The sequence below is a fragment of the Plectropomus leopardus genome, chromosome 1 (genome assembly GCF_026936395.1).
Source record: "Plectropomus leopardus strain MGB_pleo_1.0 chromosome 1, ASM2693639v1, whole genome shotgun sequence".
NCBI lineage: Eukaryota > Metazoa > Chordata > Actinopteri > Perciformes > Serranidae > Plectropomus > Plectropomus leopardus.
The window spans coordinates 34,525,964-34,546,460 of NC_142176.1; the positions used below are offsets into that span (position 1 = coordinate 34,525,964).

The 20,497-nt window shown below is 37.7% G+C and overlaps 1 protein-coding gene across 1 annotated transcript; it reads left to right on the top strand.

Annotated features, from left to right (window-relative positions):
• The first annotated feature begins 1,535 nt into the window (after nucleotides 1-1,535).
• pepd (peptidase D) lies at nucleotides 1,536-19,057 on the top strand. Its single transcript, XM_042483676.2, has 15 exons — nucleotides 1,536-1,668; nucleotides 3,671-3,854; nucleotides 4,394-4,521; nucleotides 5,892-5,955; nucleotides 8,754-8,801; nucleotides 9,670-9,731; nucleotides 10,739-10,783; nucleotides 11,643-11,718; nucleotides 12,752-12,798; nucleotides 14,288-14,356; nucleotides 15,421-15,498; nucleotides 15,852-16,000; nucleotides 16,493-16,677; nucleotides 17,564-17,755; nucleotides 18,484-19,057. The coding sequence occupies exons 1-15, from the start codon at nucleotides 1,652-1,654 to the stop codon at nucleotides 18,625-18,627; spliced, it is 1,488 nt and encodes a 495-aa protein (XP_042339610.2). The 5' UTR covers nucleotides 1,536-1,651; the 3' UTR covers nucleotides 18,628-19,057.
• The last annotated feature ends 1,440 nt before the right edge of the window (nucleotides 19,058-20,497 follow it).

Below are 20,497 nucleotides of genomic sequence, written 5' to 3' on the forward strand. Positions count from 1 at the left end.
TATCTCCCTGTCATCACAGTGAACGCTGCTCATGTTTCATTGTAAGTATGCCGAGCCTCTTGACAGTCTGTCATCTCAGCTTGGATGCTGTCTTTTATGACACATTGTGTAAAGTTACCTGCATCATGTATCTGCAGTCACACAAAATAATTAATTATTTCTCAAAGTCTCCCTCCATTGTGACAAAAGAGAGTTGCATCTCCCCCTACTGTTTTTACTGTAAAATCACCACTGAAGAATCAAACCAAGAGAGACAGTACACTGTCCACTGTTATTTTTTGATGCACTTCTCTGAAGGTCTCTTAAAATACTTTGTTTTCAGAATATTGAGGGTTTAATATGTACAAGAGCTTCAGCATGGTAACTGAATACCTTTGCCTTGTGGTGAAATGGAAATTCAGCAGAGATAAATGAGAGTATTTAACAGTAGTTTTGAGGGCACAGCTTAAAAAAAGAAGAAAAAAAGCCTTACTAAGCACCAGAAACAATTTATTTGTATAAATAATTAATTTATAGCATCTGGTGCACATGCATGTGTAAGTATTTGGGTGTTCCCTGTAGATTATATAATATGTTCTAATTGTGTTAGTGTGGACTCATTTATATTCATGACCATGGATAATTTCACTTCTTCAGCACATGACTAAAAAAAAACAAAAAAAAAAAAAAACAGATCTCCTGTGTGACTCTACAAGGTCACATGTCTTTAATTATTTTATGTGCTATTTCTCTTTCAAATTAGAAAAAAATGTAGGCTATAACTGCTGATGTAGCTTAAAATAATAAAGAAATAAACAAGGATCCGACAGCTGGATGATGTCTGTAGGCCTATGAGACTACTCTGTATATTATAGGCCTTTTAAAAGCCCGGCCTACATAAAAGATTAACCTTTGAAAGTTTTTTTTTTTTTTTCAGCTGCATCTATATTAATAACATCTCAAAGCAACAATGTTTATAGGCCTCATAAAGGCATTATATAGGCATTAATATAGTCCTCACTGGATTTCATACTTTACACAAGCACAGCTATTTACTCCATGAATAAAATATATAACAAAAATAAATAAAATAAATTATAGGGTGGCCATAAAATAAATCATGTGTCCTGTATAAGACTATTCCCTGCACCTGTTTGTGTGGGCCTACTTGCTGCTTTCTATTGCATTGTATTGTAACCTTTTGTATTGTATTGTGTTGTTTTGTCGCCTTTTGTATTGTAGTGCAATGTATTGTATTGTATATTGTTGTTGTGGGAGATACCACCGCAGCTGCATTACTGTGGGCATTATTTGCAACTTACTAGGGTACTGCAATGATGTGACATTTAGGGGGTGAATAACTTTCACCGACATATTCGTTAGCAGCACGGGGGTCATGGTTTGGACCCACTTCTTTTTATTGATTTTCATTTGAAATTGTTTTTTTAACGTATTTGATGGCGTTTTTATCTTATTGACTGCAGCACCTTGTGAACGACAGTCGAAGTTGAAAAAATAACATTATAAGAGCCCCTCAACGTAACTCTTTGCTTGAAAGTAGTATTTCCTATAACCCTGAATGCAGCACATCGCCACGTCAGCTGATTGGCGCCTGAGTCGAACAAAACTCACGTGACTGACAGCACGTGACACTCTGGACCAGTACATCAACATGGCTGCAGCACCACAGTGAGTTGAGTTTCCTAATTTATGACACTGCCACGACTGACTAGAAATGTTTTTATTACAGGTTGACAGAGTCAGAGTCGTTTTTCGCTTTTTGCATTTCCTGAAAGTGTTACTAAACACAGACGCGTTAATGTTACTTCACTAAGCTCGCGAGCTCCTGTGATAATGTAGCTGTTGCCAGGCAGATCAGCTGTCACTGACTGTTTCACTGTCAACCAATGTTTTGGAGTTCAATATCGTATGGATGGAGTGAAGTTTTTACACTATTGATTTCTGAGGAGATATGTTATAACACTTTATCCAGTCAGGACTTCCTCAAAACAGGCTACATCAAAAGCTGGAGCTAGTCAATTTCAGCTGCACTCAGTAAAAAGTTTAACTGCTCTGAAATTAAGCTAACTTTCAGACTGTTAATGTTTAAAACTGAATTAAGCATGCGTAGCTGCTTTGAAAACCTTATAATATCCTATAGTAAACACAGTGAGTTCCTTACCATTTTTGGCTTGTGACCTCTCGCAACATAGGTGTCTATTTTTTTATTTCAAGAAGTGAAAGTATGCAGTATTGCTTCTCAATTTATCTTTGGATTCTAACCCCAGTTTGGGATTCACTGGTCTTAACTATGGGTTAATTACTAACTTACAAAACTTATCCTCAAAAACTGCACCACCATCCTTGTGTTGTGTTTTTATGTATTTAAAGTTGGTAGGTGTCTGACAGCATTAACAATGCAGCTTCACTGTAGTTGATTCATTCCCATGTGGTTACTTTTATGTGATGAGGTTGTTTTTTGTAAGTGCAGTATCCAATAAGGTAAATAATTCAGAGGTTAGACAACTAATTGAAGATGTAACTACAATAAGGGGACCCACAAAAAACTAAAATTGCAGTATTGTAGGTAAATGGTAATGTAGCAGTTTATATGCATGGAGTATCTGCCAGACCAAGGGGTAAATGTGCATTAAAGTCATGAAAATAATTATCTTATTGCAATAGAACAAGATTAATTCTCTTGTGATAACGACGCAATCCAGACAGACTGCTTATGATCATTTGATAAAACCTTACAAGAATCTGCTGTGGTAATCATTAAGTTGTCAGCAGTCAGCAGATATAAGGTGATCTCTGCCAGAGGTTGGCACAAACATCGGGCACATCTTATGACATTATGTAATCTGTTACAACACCAGAAACTGTGATGAGAAACTGTGAAACATGATACATTTACCAAGCTTTTTCTTCTTTTTTTTATCCCTGGGCTATTATCCTGTGGTGTGTTTGGATTGCAGTACATGATTGTGTCTACCTCCTTCAATAAAAGACATAATTTACCACCTCACTGGGGCTGATCCGTCCTCACAGATACCCACTTACACCTGTATACTCAGCCAGCAGTGAATGATCCCGAAATCCTTGAGCCATAAAATACTATGAGGTTATGGATTAACCTTTGGTACAGTCCAGGCTGAATCAGATATGTCATTTGTGTTATCTTATCAGCAAAGCCATGGCCAGAGAGCAGAGATTTATAACCAAGACCTATCAGTTACAAGGAGGTCCTTCTGTCTATATCTCTATCTAGACTCTTTCTGAGGGCAGGCTGAGTGGCGGTTCACCTACCTCTTTAGGCCGAAATGTACTGACCAAATCCTTAGGACTACCTCCAGAGAGTACTGAAAACATATGGGTCCTCTGTCTTTGCTCAGAAGACGGACAGTTTTCCTGAATTTGCTTACAGAATTTGCTACCAAAGCTTTGATTATCAGATTTCAGAGAGAGGGGTCAAAATGTCAAATTATTGAAATGGATTTGATATCAGCACTACAATATCAGAGAATAGTTGAATGATAGAAGGGATCAGGTGAAAAAAAAAAGAATTTATTTTAGGCATGTGGAGTTAATTACAGGGTAATCCCAATTTTGACTTAGAGTCCTTCAGTTGAAAGTCTGTCTCTCCAACCAATAAGCCACCCTGTCTTCTTCTGTCTCCCTGTCCTTTCAGACCTACCTACTGGCTGGGTAACGAGACCCTGAGGGTGTCTGCTGCTCTGTTTGCAGAGAATCGTCAACGACTTTGCAGAGGGCTAAAAGACAAAGACGGAGTGGTGCCGCAGTCAGTGGTGGTGCTGCAGGGTGGAGAGCAGAAGCAGAGGTACTGCACGGACACAGACCTCCTTTTCAGACAGGTGGGTAGTCCTTAGTTGACTTTGGAATTAGTGCAAAACTGAGGCTAAGGTAGGGGCAGAGTCTTGCATTTATTTATCAGTCCAGTGAGTTTAAATCCAGGCAGCCTGTCTGTTTCAGTTGCCTCTCAGTATGTTGTGCTCAGTTGCTAAAGCCATTCTACCCAGGTGCCACCAAAACCTCACCTGGCTTCTGTGAAAGTAAAATTCAGTTCTTGGCTTCTCTGTCAATGCTAATCTTCAAGCTCTGTCAAAAATATGGAGGCTAGCCACTTTACAGAGAAATCACTTGTGTCCATAATATAACTTCTTTTAAGACTCTCGTCTAAGCTTGTGACTATGATTGTTTTTGAACAAAAATCAAAGAGCACATTGAAAGTTTATTTGGTTGTTGAGCTCTGTGTTCACCTCTGTGAACTGGCCCAAGCAAGGACATCTTGGTTTTTTCTTATGTAATAGTCTGACCCGACGTCACTTTTTTCTCTGGCCAACTGTTATAATCTCCCTCACTAATGCTTTGGCTGATTCTTTCAATTCTGCAGGAGTCTTTCTTCCACTGGGCTTTTGGAGTAACCGAGCCTGACTGTTATGGAGCCATTGATGTGGACTCTGGGAAATCCATCCTTTTTGTTCCCAAACTGCCTGAAAGCTATGCTACTTGGATGGGAGAGTGAGTCACACTAATCTTCAAAGAGCTGTGTGCATGGCCAACAGTCGTTATAGCCGTGGGCTGTAACTTGAAGAAAGGGTTGACAAAGTCATGTGTGATACAGTTACATCTTTTACACCCAGTATGAACTATATTTTCTCAATACAAACTGTTTATGTCTCTTTTTAAGAATTTAGTGTAAATGCCACCGAGAACCGTTTAAGACTTTAAAAGATTTTTTTCATCACCAAAACCACCTCAGGCACGTTAGACTATACTGACACCAAAGCTTGCTGCACTATTCACAGTCCCCATGCTACATATCTGTAAAAAGAGTAAATTACCCAAATAAGTTGTATTTATTACTTTTTAAAATTGTATTTAAAAAAAAAAAAAATCGTAATACTCTTGCAAATGGTCAAAAATACAACTTTAAAATGACATGAACTTACGAATTAAACAAACTATTCTACATATTTTGCAGTTTTTTTTAAAAGCCTGACAGTGTGCTAATTGCTACACTAGGCTTATTTCATGATGACAGGTTGTGGCTTTAAAGGAGTGGTGCATACAGTGATACATTCACTGGACATAATGATCTGGAAATAATCTGCAGACTCTTGACCATGTCACATGTTTGCTATAAACCTCCAAAGAATTTTGCTATCTGACACGTATACAAGGTCCTTTCCGATCAAGAGTTACTTGATCAGCACTTAAAAATACTGCCTCCTTTATTAGTTTTGCTACTCCCTTTTGATCTCTGTCCTGAATACTTCAGTTCTGCTGGTGTCTACCTGAACTGTAGCATAACCCAGCGCTTATGTTTTCAGAGACTGACCATCATACTTCCAACGTATTTAACATACAAAGACTGCCAACCCCCAAGAATAAACTACTTGAAGAAAAAACCATCATAGCAAAATGTTAACTTGTTTCTTTTCAAAACATTATTAGTTATGTAATAAATGTCAACTGGCAATAACAAAAACAGAAGGATTATACAGCACTTGTGTAAAACAAAAATATATATTTAAATACAAAGTGCAGCTTTTATCCCAAGTACTGTTCACAGTAGTTCCTAAAAGTTTATTTATTGTTTTTTTTATTCTAATATCATTTTGTTCTCAGTGATTTTAATGAAACATGATAAAATAAAAGCATTCTTCATCTTCTTTTTATTCTTTTCATTATTAATGGTTGTTTTTTTAATTAACAAATTGATTGAGGAAGTCCTGAAAATTTGGAAAGACAGAATAAAACTCATGTGAGATATAACAAAAACTGTTCCTTTGGGGTCTGCAGGTACCCCATTAGATAGGATGAGGGTTAAAATGCTGAGTGAGTCTTTGTTGTTTCTTTACCAGTCGGATTTTTCCATCTGTTGACAGGATCTATTCGAAAGAACACTTCAAGGAGAAGTATGCTGTGGATGAGGTGCAATACACCTGTGATGTAAGTCTGCCCGTGCTGCTGCTTGTCTTAACTGTGTGTGTGTGTGTGTGTGTGTGTGTGTGTGTGTGTGTGTGTGTGTGTGTGTGTGTGTGTGTGTGTGTGAGAGAGAGAGAGAGAGAGAGAGAGAGAGCGTGACCTTTTTCTGTGCAGTAACCGAACCTTGATGTTCAGTCACCTTCATGAAGTTACAGCAAAGGACACGAGTGCCTTAGTAGATAGTAGCACCATTAGTCATTTTGTACGAGGACCTTTTACGGGGAAAACATGTCCTCGCCAGCGTTTTTTAGTACTGATCATGCCGCCCATGCCTATTGACTGAGAAAAAGTGGACAGAAGTTGGTTTCAAACAGAGCATACGGAGCATCACACTGAGAATTAATTTGGCAGATTATTTCATCAGTGTGTTTACTTCTGAAAGATATCAACCACCAGTATTCTTTAGGGATTTTTAATTTGAATTTCATTTTAAATGTGTTACATGCAAATACATTCTTTTCATTTTAGTCTGGTATAAAAAATACCTTCAGTTCAGACAGTCTGTATTTGCTTATTTTGAGAGTTTGGGAAAACGGTCATGTATATCAGTGTTGACAGCAGATTCCCAGCGGAGCTGTATTGGAGAGTTGACAGCTCCAGAGCTATTTCGGAGGTGTGCATGTTGACAAATCAAAACAATCAGACTATAATATAACAGCTTTCACTTGCCAACAAATCACTTAGAAGTTTGTGTTTGAAATGATCACATAGAATTGTACATTCATTTCTATATTTATGCTGTGACTGTTTGATGACTCATCCTGCTGATATTTCCAGTATTTTTAAACCTCTGCACCTGCCTGAGGTGTTAGATTCCTTATTAGTCACAGGGTAAGATAGAAATCATCACCTCAATCAACAGGCAATTCTTTCATGAAGCAATAGCAACACAGACGTATATTATTAAAAAAAAAACTGAATCAAATAATAATGGCCCCTGCATTTGTTTAACTAATACTGTCAGCTAGTTAAAGAAATCAGTTGCTGGTGCTCAGCATTCAGTTGGCAGTGCTGCCTACAGAAAAAAAGTCAAAGATAAGATTTTTTTGTGTTTTGTTTTTATCATCAGAACCAGTGCATGAATATTTGAACAGTTTTCTATTTTTCAAACATTCAGACATGGAAGGTGTTGTTGCAGACACACTGTTTTATCAGTGCTGCCCTGCTTAACATGCAAACAGTTCCCTTTCCGATTGTTGAATTCAGCAGGTTATGGAGAAAAATGTGAATAATGTGTTTTTCATCCTTTTTAAGTATCAGGCAGGTGTTTGCATTCATGAGTTTTTTAATATCCATATTTTGTGATGTTTTTTAAGTATGTGCAGTGAGTCACATTAACCTCTTCAAACCTATCTTGTTCTGCTGCAAGTATGCTCTTTATTTTAGAAAACCACATTAGTGTTCACATTGTTATGCCTCTGGGCAGGTGATGTGTAAGTCCATTCGTATCTACATCTGTCTGTCCATCCCATTCTTGTGAACACAATATCTCAAGAACGCCTTGAGGGCATTTATTCAAATTTGGCACAAATGTCCACTAGGACTTAACAATGAATTGATTCTATTTTGTTTGTACAAGGTCACGGTGATCTTGCATCTGTGTCATTTTGCGATATCTCAGAAACCTCTAGAGGGACTCTCTAGAGGTTTGCACAAATGTCCACTTGGACTCAAGGATGAACCGATAAGAATTTGGTTGTCAAAGGTCAAGGTCACTGTGATTTCACAAAACATATTTTTGGCAGTAACCTAGGAATTTATATGCAAGTTCTCACACAAATTTCACACAAATGTCCAATAGGATAAAGTGATGAAGTGACGACATTTTATATCCTAAAGGTCAAAGTTTAACTTAACAGAGCATCATAATGCTCTGCAAAATTCTGTTTTTGGCAATTACCCAAAGTCATAAATCAGGAACAGAAGTGGTGACATTCGGTCAGATACTGAATTTGTGACACTAGTCTTGGGTGCCCACCTTGAAACTGTGCTGATTGTATAGATCCTCTGTGCTGCCAGGTTGTAGATGTGTGTGAAGCATCCATGTTTTAACAGCCATGGGTGTAAACTGTAAATGCAACTTGATGGGTTTGCGGTTTGAGTCCCTCTGTCCGGCCTTATTTTACTGGCAGCCAGGTTTTACTCAAGTGGTTTGCAACTGCAGCGCACCAGAACAAATCTTATTCATGCATGAAATATTTTTAAAACTCAGATGTCTTCTTATGAGAGATTAAAAAAAAAAAGTCAGATTTATGATGAAATGTTTGAGACAGCCTCTTATTTTTTCAGGTTGAACTTATTGTAGCAGGTAATCATTGGATCACTGAATCACTATTAAGCTGAGAATGATATCCTCACAACAGCATTTAAAACGTTTAAGCAGAAGAACAATTACTTCTCAAGATAAAACTACGATTAAAATTTTAGGTGTTAGCAAGGGCTTTGTCTGCAGTAAATGTTTTAGGAAGTCAATTTTAGAGGTATTATTAATAATAACTTCACAAATATCAGCCGTGTCTGTGAGCACTGAGTCAGGATCTGTTATCTGGCATTTAGGCTGTTGGCAGAGGAGTAATAAAGTCGCTTGAGGTTTGTCGTTCACTGTGCTGCTGAATACCAGAGAGACCACGTAGTCACAACGGCGTCTGCCAGAGTGACCTTTACTCTTCCGACTGAGAGCAGAAGGAAACTGGTGTGTGTTGTGTCTGCTGCTCTACTGCCTGTCTCAGTCTTCTAATTAATCCCTGTCTGCTTCCTCACAGATTGTTGATGTCCTGTCCAACCTGAGACCAGCAGTGCTGCTAACACTGGTATGCTGATGGTTTCGTTGCGTAGAGTGTAGTTACAACAGTGCTCATTTCTAACTGGTCACAGTGAGAGATTTACAGTGTTATTTGATATCAGATGACTGATCAAAGGACCAATTTTTGTGGTGTGGGAGGATCAACCTTAAAGATGATAGTCTATAAAATGTCCAATCAGATCTGCCTCGCTCTTCTTCAACTTGTCTTAAGTTAGCTGTGGCAGCGCCCTCATCATTTTAAGAATGAAAACAGAGTTCTTCTCATTGTGTTTGTGTGTACACTGTTAATTATTGACACAAAATATCAGCTGCTAACACTGGTATGCTGATGGTTTCTTTGCGTAGAGTGTAGTTACAACAGTGCTCATTTCTAACTGGTCACAGTGAGAGATTTATTTGATATCAGATGACTGATCAAAGGACCAGTTCTTGTGGTGTGGGAGTATTTAACTGGATCAACTTTAAAGCTGGTAGTCTGTAAAATGTCCGATCAGATCTGCCTCGCCCTTCTTCACCTTGTCTTACGTTAGCTGTGGCAGCGCCCTCATCATTTTAAGAATGAAAACAGAGTTCTTCTCATTGTGTTTGTGTGTACACTGTTAATTATTGACACAAAATATCAGCTGTTGAATACCTGAATCCTCAAAATTGTCAGCTCTCAAATACCAGATTATTATATTCAACCTCTAAAAACAATGCTTTGAAATTAAATTTACACTCCTTGTACCAGTTCTACAACATTCAACAGCTTGTCCATCTGTCATTATGGAATAGATCATCAGTCTGGATATAAACCACTTTAATGAACTGTATTGACATTTGAATGCACTTGGTGGTGATTTCTGTTGTTTCTGTGTGTGTTTTTCTCTATGCAGCGAGGTCAGAATACAGATAGCGGGAGCATCTGCCGTGAAGCCTCCTTTGAAGGAATTAGTCGGTATATTTAATTGGCGCCACTTTGCATTTACATAATTATATTTTGTTTGGGGAGGTTATTGTTTTTTTGTTCTATAACCAAGGATACAACAGACTCTCATGCATACTGAATGTGGCTGATTAACCTAATTCTAATTCTAAAATATAATTTATTAAAGCAAGCAATCTTGCTTTTGCTTGTTAATTATCAATTAATGGCAGTGTTTCTGTTGTTCTTATCACTGGTCCTTGTTCTTTTTTTATGACACCTTGTTCTTTTTTTATGTGACACCATTTTATCTGTTCAAGACTCTGACCCCAGTTGCTTTGAAGAAGAAGTCTTGTATTCGTATTTCAAAGCTAAACTATCCATTTGGATCAATTTGAACTAAAAAATAATCATTGATGTTGTTCCCATGAAACTCCATCAGTTTAAAGCACCTTCATTAACCAGAAGCCCATATAAAGATGGCACATAGAACAGGATGCAATGCTTCGCCACTGATGTTAGTGTAGTATAACCAACATGTGGTTGAAGGCACCTTTCAATTTAGTCTCCATGGATGTCTTAGTGGTAATAGTGGTGATTGAGAGGAAATGGGTAAGGTGAGTAAGATAAGATAGGTAAGGTCTAAAAGACAATAATATTTCAAGGTTAGCCTCAGAATTCTTCAATTTGAACCCTATTTTCCCACAATTTTGTGTCCAAGTGACTAATGAGAACAACCGACCTGACTGCATTTAGATAAACAATAATGTTATTACTATAAAACAAACCATTCCAAGTCTCCAGTGGGGACTGAAGATCAGTGGTAAAGTATAGTGATGTTGAAACTGTTAATGCAGGGATTCTAACAGTATGGGAAAAAGGAAGTTACAGAGAAAAACAGAACTGCAGGAAACAGCAGACATCAAGTTATGGGGGAATAACGCCAGAATGTGGGGGAAGACATCTTCCTTATTGAACTTTTACCAAAGCCTCATTTCTGTTTTTAATTTGACCGTTTCCTGTTCCTTTTTTTTAATCAGCTTCCAAGTGAACAACACTCTTTTACACCCGGTCATTGTGGAATGGTAAGCAAAGACTGTACTGTAGTCTCTCTCTTAATTACCCTAAAAGTTCTTCAGAAAAATGTTGCCATTTTTAACTCACAAACCCTTAACAATTACAGCTACCCAGTTAGGTAATTGTGTGTCTGCAATCAGAAACAGGAGCTTTTCTTTGGCTTGTTATTTTCCCTTGCAGAGTGAGAAGCCAGTCCGCAAAGATGTAATGGACTTCGTGCTTGCCTGGTTGTCCTTGGCATTAGAGTTTGCACCCTCCAGATGAATTGACATTTTCTGAAATAAGGAGGAATGCTTTTCAGGCACACCTCCTGGGGAGAAAGACTTGATTGAACCCCTCTGCCCCCTCTTCTCTATGGAGCTCACATGGCTCTCTTTATAATGGGCTGGACTTTCATTAGCGTTACTATTGGTTACCAATGCTTTGTGTTATTTGGCTCTGTTATTGTGGAAATTATTAATACACTCCTCTATCAAGCTACCCAAGGTGTAGCTTTTCTAACAAATGAATGTGAAATGGTGAGATCACCAGGCAACAGAAAGCAAAGTTTTAATATGGCCTTAAAGCTTAGATTTAAAACACACAGCCCTGCAACACTACATTATGAGTTTCCCACTAGAATTTTAAGAAACTACAGGACTTATATACAATGATCTTGGAAAAGATGGAGGACCATCTGCTAGACATTTGTTTTCTGTGTCAGCTACAGTATTATCATATTAGAAAGATAAACTTTATTTCTTTAGCTCTATGTGAGAGTATTATGAATTCTCTATACTCTGTGGCCGAACATTTGATAAACTGACAGTGTAGCAATCTGAAGGAAAGAGCTGCTCTCTCACGTCTTGTTTCTGTCTGCATTTGCAGCCGTCTGCTTAAGACCGATATGGAGCTGGAGGTCCTCCGCTACACCAACAGGATTTCCAGTGAAGCCCATAAAATGGTAAGATCTCTCTTGGATAGATAAGAGGGTGCTCACAGTGGTATTTTTTAAATTTTCAAACAATAAAAGAAAGAAACCGAAAGAAAAGAATCATTCAGAGCATGAAATTAAACGCCTAAAGTAGGGAAGTATCAAGCAGCTTATTGAGTTTAAAACTTGCCCAAAGGATTCAAGATGTCAGGACCCTCTAAGGCTCTAAACAGTTTAAATGCTATCGATTTAAACTTCTCCCGGTAGCTCGGAGGCCAGCAGTTAACGGAGATAGCCTTTGACCAATAAGCTGTAACATTAAAGCAATATTTTACTTCTGAACGGGATTTTACTTTTAATACCATGAATAACCTCTTCAGGGGTTGAGGAGCAGTTTAACCTCTCAGTGTTATCTCTTGTCTGAAGTCACTCATCGTGAGCGCTCCGTATTGTTTTCTTCCTGTTGTTCCTGCATTGTTACGAGTGTGATCATAAGACGTTTTCAGACCCAGGTGTCTCAACCCCCCCCCCCCTCCCCTTTCTGGTAGATATTCAGGTATAACCTTCCTGAAGGTGTGAACAGAAAATGTTTTCCCAAATTAGTTAGTGCTTGAGGGCGCTCACACTCGCTGACTTTTGAACTCTGTATGCCTACTTTGCATAAATCCTGCAGACTGTGGGAATAATACACAATTCATTCTGTTCATTGTGGTGTTGTGTTAAAAGTGGGGACGCCCACAAGCATCACATAAACAAAAAGGGAAAAAAAAGAAACTCCAAGCTCCAGAAAGTAATACAGTAGCTCAGCAGAAATGTTTTTACCTACTTACGATTGCCATTTTGCATATAAACTTTAAGTGAACCGCAAATAATGAGTGAATCTACATTATAAAGTGTTATATGTTATGTCAGAGAGGAGCTTCGAGTGTGATTTGCACAGGGGGTCAACCCAAATTACACGCAGAAAATGATTATGAGGCTTTGTGCTTTGGGTGAACAATCAGATGAAAGAGTCAATAACAGGTCAGACTAAATCACATGTAATCCCACTTATTCTCTGTAGGTCATGAAGCATGTGAAACCTGGACAGAAAGAATATGAAATGGAGAGGTAAGTGGTGCATTTTTTTAATAATCCTTTATTTTCATGCCCATGTAGGTCTACTTTATTATAGCTATGTTTACATCTACACTACATGTCTGAGTCAGGGGGAAGAATCAAAAGATACATCAGAATGCATGTTGACACTCCATTAACTGTATGACCGTTAGTATAGGTGCAATGAAGCGAGTACTTTGGGGTTTTTGCCTGTTTTGAATTTTTCTACATTATGTCTCGTACTTAATGCCAGAGGTGTGGACTTAAGTCACATGACTTAGATTCAAAAAGCCAATGACTCATGACTTCAACTGTAGTTGAGTCTTTTGACTTGAAAATACTTCATACCTTCCCCCAAGACCAAGATTAAAAAGTGTCATATAAAATGTGTGTCAAGGATCGATTCATTTATCTTAATTTCCTGAATCATCTAACATTAAAGCTGTCACATGACAGCATCCAATCAAGTTGCAGGACAGAACCATTAAGAATTAAACATTAGCATTTCTGAGCACCAGATGGAAATTTTTTTTTTTTATCAAAGTTGATTTTGTTTGCGTACATAAACTAAGTATGTGGATCAGATATTTGAGATGGAGCAACAACAACTTCCAACAACTTCCAACAGATCTGTTTCAGCAAATAAGTACACATTTCAAAAAGCATTCATGATTTTTTGTAAATTTCATTTGCTATTCCTGAGATGCTAAAATTGCATGAAATTTAGTGAAGAGCACAATATTACTTGTTTAGGACTCTAAACTCCAAGTTTAGGACTTAAGTTGGGACTAGCCTGTCTTGACTGGGGACTTAAGTGCAAAGACTTGAGACTTTGATTTGATTTGCAAAACAGCGACTTGGTCCCAGTTCTGCTTTACACCGTTAAACCTGTCACTGTGAGGTTTACATGGCTTTGTCCTGTGAAACATGCTCTATGAAATATAGGATGAAACATTAGGCAGATTATTACAGGAGCAGTGTTATAATGAAATGGAAGATCTATTCAGATTTAGTTTTCGTTATGTGGGACATTGTGTCAAAGTGAAACGAGAGTTTCTGATTTACCAAAAACACACTTCTTTAGAGAAACACAACTAACCCATAATTGGCTGCTTGTAGCTTTTAAAGTCAAGCTGCAAGCAAAACAGGAAAAAATAATAATTTGAATTGCAATTTAATACATTTTTTTCTTCGTATATGTCAGCTGTCAGTTGTGTAAGAAGCACCATTAGACATGGAGTCATCATTATACAAAGCTTTGCAAATCTGTCCAGATCCATAGACGTGTTTGATGTGCTCGAACGTGTGATGATTAAAGAAGGAGTGCTGAATGAATACTAAAAAGACGTGGAGTCGGGAAGAGGGCAGCGAAAGTCCTTCAGTTAATTGCTGTTTTCTGTGATCTCTGCTGTGCTGAAATGTTTTAGTTTCCTTTTACTCACTGGGTTTTTTCTCTGAAGGACTGTTTTTTTTTTTTTTTTTTACATTTTCTTCTTTGCAGCCTGTTCCAGCACTACTGCTACACTAAGGGAGGAATGCGTCACACCTCATACACCTGCATCTGTGGAACGTAAGGCTTTGTTAATGATTTATTTTCTGTTTTGTTTTAAAATGAAGCTGATATTATATTTCCCCTTAGATACATGTTAACAATGCAGAGATTAGGATGTCGAGGAAGTTGAACTCTGTGACCACGTGTTATCATTGAGTCTTATTAGCTTAACCATACCATGCCTGCTGAAACAGTACATCAACTTCCTCTTTTTTGTAGGGTTACTGTCAGCTAGCAGCGTCATTATGGATGAATTATTTTGAGACACTGTGGCTGATCATGCTTTGGCCTTTGTATTAAAGGCCATGTGTAATGAGTTCTTCCTGGGGATTAGTGGTTAGAGGATGAAAGCTGTTTTCCTGTTCAAATTAAGTGCTTGAAAAATGAGTACTGATCCTCACAGTGATTCCTAAAACCCTTTGAAACCTGGAGCGATGTAACTTTTCTGATGCTGCTTTCAGATGCCTTTCACAAGTATTTAAATCTTTGAATCATGAGCAAATTGGTGCGATTTCTTTCAAAAACATGGGAAACAAGGCAATGAGCAACTTCACAAATTGCAAGAAATGAATAGATTTACTAAATTATTTTTTAAAAAGCTAAGGAAAATCGTCAAAGGAATAAAGAAATGAAGCAAGGGAAAAACTATATATTTATCATAAGTACATTTGTTTGTTTTGTTAGTCAAATTTTGGGGTTATTTCTTCTTCTGTTGCTCATTTGCTGCCTTCCAATGTTTGTAAGCCAAAAAAAAATTATCCAATGTGCTTAGAAGAGGCACTGGGGTTACAGTGAAATGATGAAACTGATGAAACATGCCTTTGATGCTGTAGTGGGGTGCATTATTCAATTCCAAATTGTTTTCATGGTAGCTTTTTATACGTCACATTCAGTGCAGTTACCACCTTGTACCATAGTAAGGTATGGTCCAAACCTGCTTTATATGAAAAGTGTCCTGGGAGAACTTTTGCTATGATTTAGAGCTATGTAAATAAAATCTACTTGAGTACTTAAGTACTTAATCATAGCTATATTATGTAGACCTGTTTTCAGTCCCATATTGTGTTATTTTTTATCAACAGGGGCAATAATGCTTCGGTTCTCCACTACGGCCATGCTGGTGCTCCAAATGAAAAGACAATCCTGGATGGAGACATGTGGTGAGTAGCTTGCAGTAGTTTTAACATTCAGCTATTTTCTGGATTCAGTCAACTCCTGAAACTGTCTGATAACTCACTCAGAAACTCTACAGATTATTTTAAGGGGGCAGCTGGTGCACCCCTGTTGTAATGCTCTTTGCTAAAGTGCATCCAAGAGGAAATATTACTGCTCTGGTGTTTTGCCATCTGTGTTTGTTACACTGTAAATAACTCAAAAACTCTTTGGGAATGCATTTTAATCAGATCTCGTGTCTTGTAGGTGTAATGATACACTGATCTGGACCTATAAATCAGTTCAGTGTTCAGCAATCCAATATCCTCATTGCAAAGTGAAAACGTTTTTTCCCCTGCAGTCTGTTCGACATGGGTGGAGAGTACTACTGCTACTCCTCAGACATCACCTGCTCCTTCCCAGCCAACGGCAAGTTCACCCCAGACCAAAGGGCCATCTACGAGGCTGTCCTCAAATCCTCCCGAGCTGTCATGGCAGCCATCAAACCAGGTTATTATCTTTAAGTCGGTTTAGCTGTTGACCTACAAAAAGTAAAGTGAAGAAGAGCACTGAAAATGTAATCTCCTGTCCTTGAACTTCAAATTCTTCTTCTGATTCTTTCGTTGCATTTTATAGGCACCTTTGTTGTTGTGGTTTTCTGTAGTTAAACATTTTAATTGCAGTCCCTGGGGTCTTACAAATAATATATCTTAAACTGCACTTCTAAGCAAAATGTAAACATGGTCTTTAGTTTAATGCCTGCATTTTGAGAGGCTGTCAGGTAATATATATATATATTTATATATATATATACATATATATATATACATATATATATATATATATATATATATATATATATATATATATATATATATATATATATATATATATATTTATATATATATATATATATACACACATATATATACATGTAAACTTAAATGTAAAGTTAAGGTCAAAGAAACTTGAGCTCTTTAATATCAACTGCTTCTGTTGAAGGTGTGAAGTGGACCGACATGCACCGCATGGCTGACAAGGTTCACCTGGAGGAGCTTGTGAAGACTGGCATCCTGAATGGTAATGTGGAGGACATGATGAAGGTCCACCTGGGCTCCGTCTTCATGCCCCACGGCCTGGGACACCTGCTGGGCATCGACGTACACGACGTGGGAGGATACCCTGAGGTAAGAGAATAGGACTTAAACTCTGAGATTGCTCCCATCACAACCAGCCATTGGTTAGTGCTGTAACAGTCAAAGTCTTTAGACAGGAGAAGAAAATGCATTCCTGTTCCTCCAAAACTGATGTGTCATCAATAATAGAGAGACGCTCGGTGCAGGAGTGAGAGCGAAACAAAAAGAGGCCAAGCTGCAGGAACAAGTTCAGGATGAGGACAGGAGAGGAGGGAAGGTAAAATGTTGTCTGAACTCTGAACACAGACGGTTCCAGGTTGCGCTGGATGATTTTGCACAGTTATGCACTTCTGACAACTAAATAGAGAAGACGGTTAACCCACAGAAGCCCTGGTTGAACCACTGAGTGTTCAGCAGCATAAAGTGTCAGTGAGAGAAGTACACTTCTGAGGCAGGGCTCACCAAATGTGAATGCAGTGCTCAGTCAGTCTGTGGGTACAAGACAAACAATACTGTGGGCTACTTTCAATTACAGTCAGACTTGTTGGAGACGACTTAATGAACGGACATCGTTCATCTTTAATGACAGAATTTTTTTTCTTCCTATCTGGGTAGAAAAGTTTTGAGCAGTGAACCTGAAGACTCAGCTGAAACACCATCAAATGAAATTCTTTAATGTGAGCTGCCAGAGAAACTCTGGCATATTTTATGGCTTGAAGAACTGATTCACAAAAAATATTCAACACTTGGAAAAACTGTTTCCTGTGGCAGTGTGTCTGTGCGACAGGAGCAACCTCTGTTTGGTCTGGGCTGCAGACATCCTACCATATATTTCATCCAAAATATAAATCCTAGCTCAATACTATAATTAAAGGATGCCGCTTCAGAGTCTTTTTAACAGTGCAGCTGCGGTTTCACGAACTGTACTGTTGTCAAGGGGGTGGAGCGTGTCAACGAGCCTGGACTGAGGAGTCTCCGGATGGGCCGCCTGGTGCAGGAGAGGATGGTTCTCACCGTGGAGCCTGGCATATACTTCATCAACCACCTGCTGGACCAAGCCCTGGCCAACCCGGCCCAGAGCTGCTTCATCAACAACCAAGTGCTGGCTCGCTTCCGCGGCTCTGGAGGGGTCAGTCTGCTTGCACAGTTTTGTTTGGTGTTTGTAGGATTGAAATCACAGTGAAATGAATTAAGTTGTCTACAGGATAGTGTAGTCACAATACTGTAACTCCTAACTTTGATAAAGTACCTTAAAAAAAATCAATATTTAGTACCATTTTTGATACAGTAAGGAAAATTTGACTGTGAGGGCATACAATTTAAATCTTTAATTAAAAGACAAATATATAACAAGGTTAAAAAATGGCAGCAACAATTGTTACTCTTTCTTGGTTAGCATTAGAGAACAACAGAATGACTGTAGTAAACATTAACAGTACAAAAGAAAGCAGTTGGCACCAGTGCATTGATACTGCAGAAGATGAGTATTGAAACCATTTCAAATATTAGGAAAATGAATAGGTATCAATACCTGAGATCTATATTAGACATTTAACATGTATAGTTTGGGTCATAACTTTAATGTCCACTTTGACAATTTTAAATAAGTAGTTTAGATAAAATGGTAAAAGTAGGGATTTGTCTGTATGTTTGTCTAATCGCTCATATATCTTCCCTTGTTGGAGTGACTGTGTCTGATCTCAGCCACTAAGTTGGCAAAATATTATAAAAAATAAGAAACAATATTCTGAAATTGTATAGGACAAAGCTGAATATTCTCCAAGGTCTATGATACATTCAAACTTAACCATATGGTATTCAAGGAAAATGTTACTACTGTGTCAACACTTGTTGCAGGTTCGCATTGAAGATGACATCGCAGTGACAGCTGACGGCATCGAGCTGCTTACCTGCGTCCCTCGCACTGTGGAGGAGATCGAGGCTTTCATGACCGACTCTGCGAAATCCTTCAGCCCTGTTGTCAACAGTGAGAAATTCTGAATAATGTCTTACGGTAAAAAGCTGTATGCTGCAATGTCATTAATTACTGCAGTTAAACAACAAATAATATTCTGCCGTGAAACTCAAGTTATCACTTTCACTCTCATATCTCACTAACAGAACAGATACACAATCAAGATTATTATTAAGCTGTAGAATTAACACATGATAAACCAGAAAAACACAACCAGTTTCATACAGAATTTTGAAGCTTATAAAGCTTTCAAATTATTTTAAAAATGATGATGTTTGCACTCACTTGAGGGAACAAACTCCACCTTAAAACATCAAAAGTGTTCATTTTTGTGCCTCTTGGACAAAGAAATTCATTTTTTTAAGAAAAACCTATTCTTCTATGTTCCCTTTTTGTAAACAATGATTCACAAAATACTGTGAAGTTATTATATAAATAAACATTTTTAATTTGCAACTATGTTCAGAGGAGTTTTGTTTATTTAGTCGGTACTTTGCATTAGTATTCTTTCAGTACTGAAAGAGTTCTTTCATACAAATCAGTATAGGGACCACACAGTAACCAGAGGCGTCTTCTTGTCCTCTAATAGAAGGAGAAAAATTCCTGACTAAAAATGAAGGAGCTTTAAATCAACTTGTACAGTATATTATTAAAAGAGGTAGAACATCAAAATCTTTGATGTAAAGACCCCATCGGCCTCTCAGAGGAAGACTAAATTCAGAAACATAATTTTTTCATCATATGTGTGAAATAAAACTGAATCCATTCAGGAATTCCACTCAGAATGTTTTCTGGACAATGTAGAAATTAGTAATGTGTTGTATTTCAAAGTCTTTGAACACGTTAATTCAAAATGTATTGTTAAAGTGCTGCATTTTGGTATTTGTCTGGTATTCTCAAATTGAATCAATAGCACAGTTGAGCTGTAGTGAACTTAAATATTGATAAACTCAGCACTGGTTTTGTAAGAACTGATAATGCAATACAAGAACAGCTGAACATTTAAGAGGTGGATACCTTTACCTGAAAAAATATGTGCGTGAAGGAGAAGAGGTACGGGAATGAGTAACAATTTTGGTTTAAATGGGGCATTGAATTAAACTGTGCTAAGCACTTTTCTTGAACACTGCCCTGTTTAACAGTTACAGGGAATGATGATATTGCAAAAGCTGAAATGGCAAAATCTATAATTTCCCCTCGCCTTTATGGCAGTTGCAGCAGCCAAGGTTGGCATTGTGCTTTGTGTTTGTACAACTATGTCTACATTGTTAAAATTTTACAGATATCTTGAGTTGTAACAAAACAGGGGTGGTAAAGTAAAAAACAAAGGCTACAAAAAAATGAGTAAGAGGACTTAAATATAAAAGACACATTTACAAGTATTGGCCACCAGAGGCCACTGTCATTCTTCAATGAGAAATGATTATCACTTCTGCCAGCTACAGAGACTTACTGCAAACAAAAGGCATTGTCTTCCTCGTCTTACTGATGGTTTTAACTTCAGTAAGAAAGTCCCTATGCTTGTTACACTCTCCAGACACTGTTTTCAGGTTTTAAATTGCTTGCTCACTTTGATATGTTTCAAATTTTCATCATAGTAAATATGAAAAAAAAGAAACAAAAGAATCGTAGATAGCATGAAATTAAACACCAAGATTATGGAAGTATCACACAGTTTATTGAGTTTAAAACTTGCCCAAAGGATTCAAGATGTCAGGACCCTCTATGGCTGTAAACTTGTTTAAATGCTATTGATTTTAACTTCTCCCAGTAGCTCTGAGGCCAGCAGTTACCACAGATAGCCTTTGACCAATAAGCTCTAACTTCAAAGCAATATTTTATCGTCACACAGTTTTTCTATTATGACAATTTTTTAGAAGTGTCCAATCTAAACAG

Bases quoted from the DNA above. Each gene is read 5' to 3' on its own strand.
- pepd (XM_042483676.2), top strand. The intron at 3,855-4,393 runs GTGGGTAGTCCT...TCAATTCTGCAG, and splicing joins CAGACCTCCTTTTCAGACAG to GAGTCTTTCTTCCACTGGGC. The intron at 11,719-12,751 runs GTAAGATCTCTC...TATTCTCTGTAG, and splicing joins CCAGTGAAGCCCATAAAATG to GTCATGAAGCATGTGAAACC.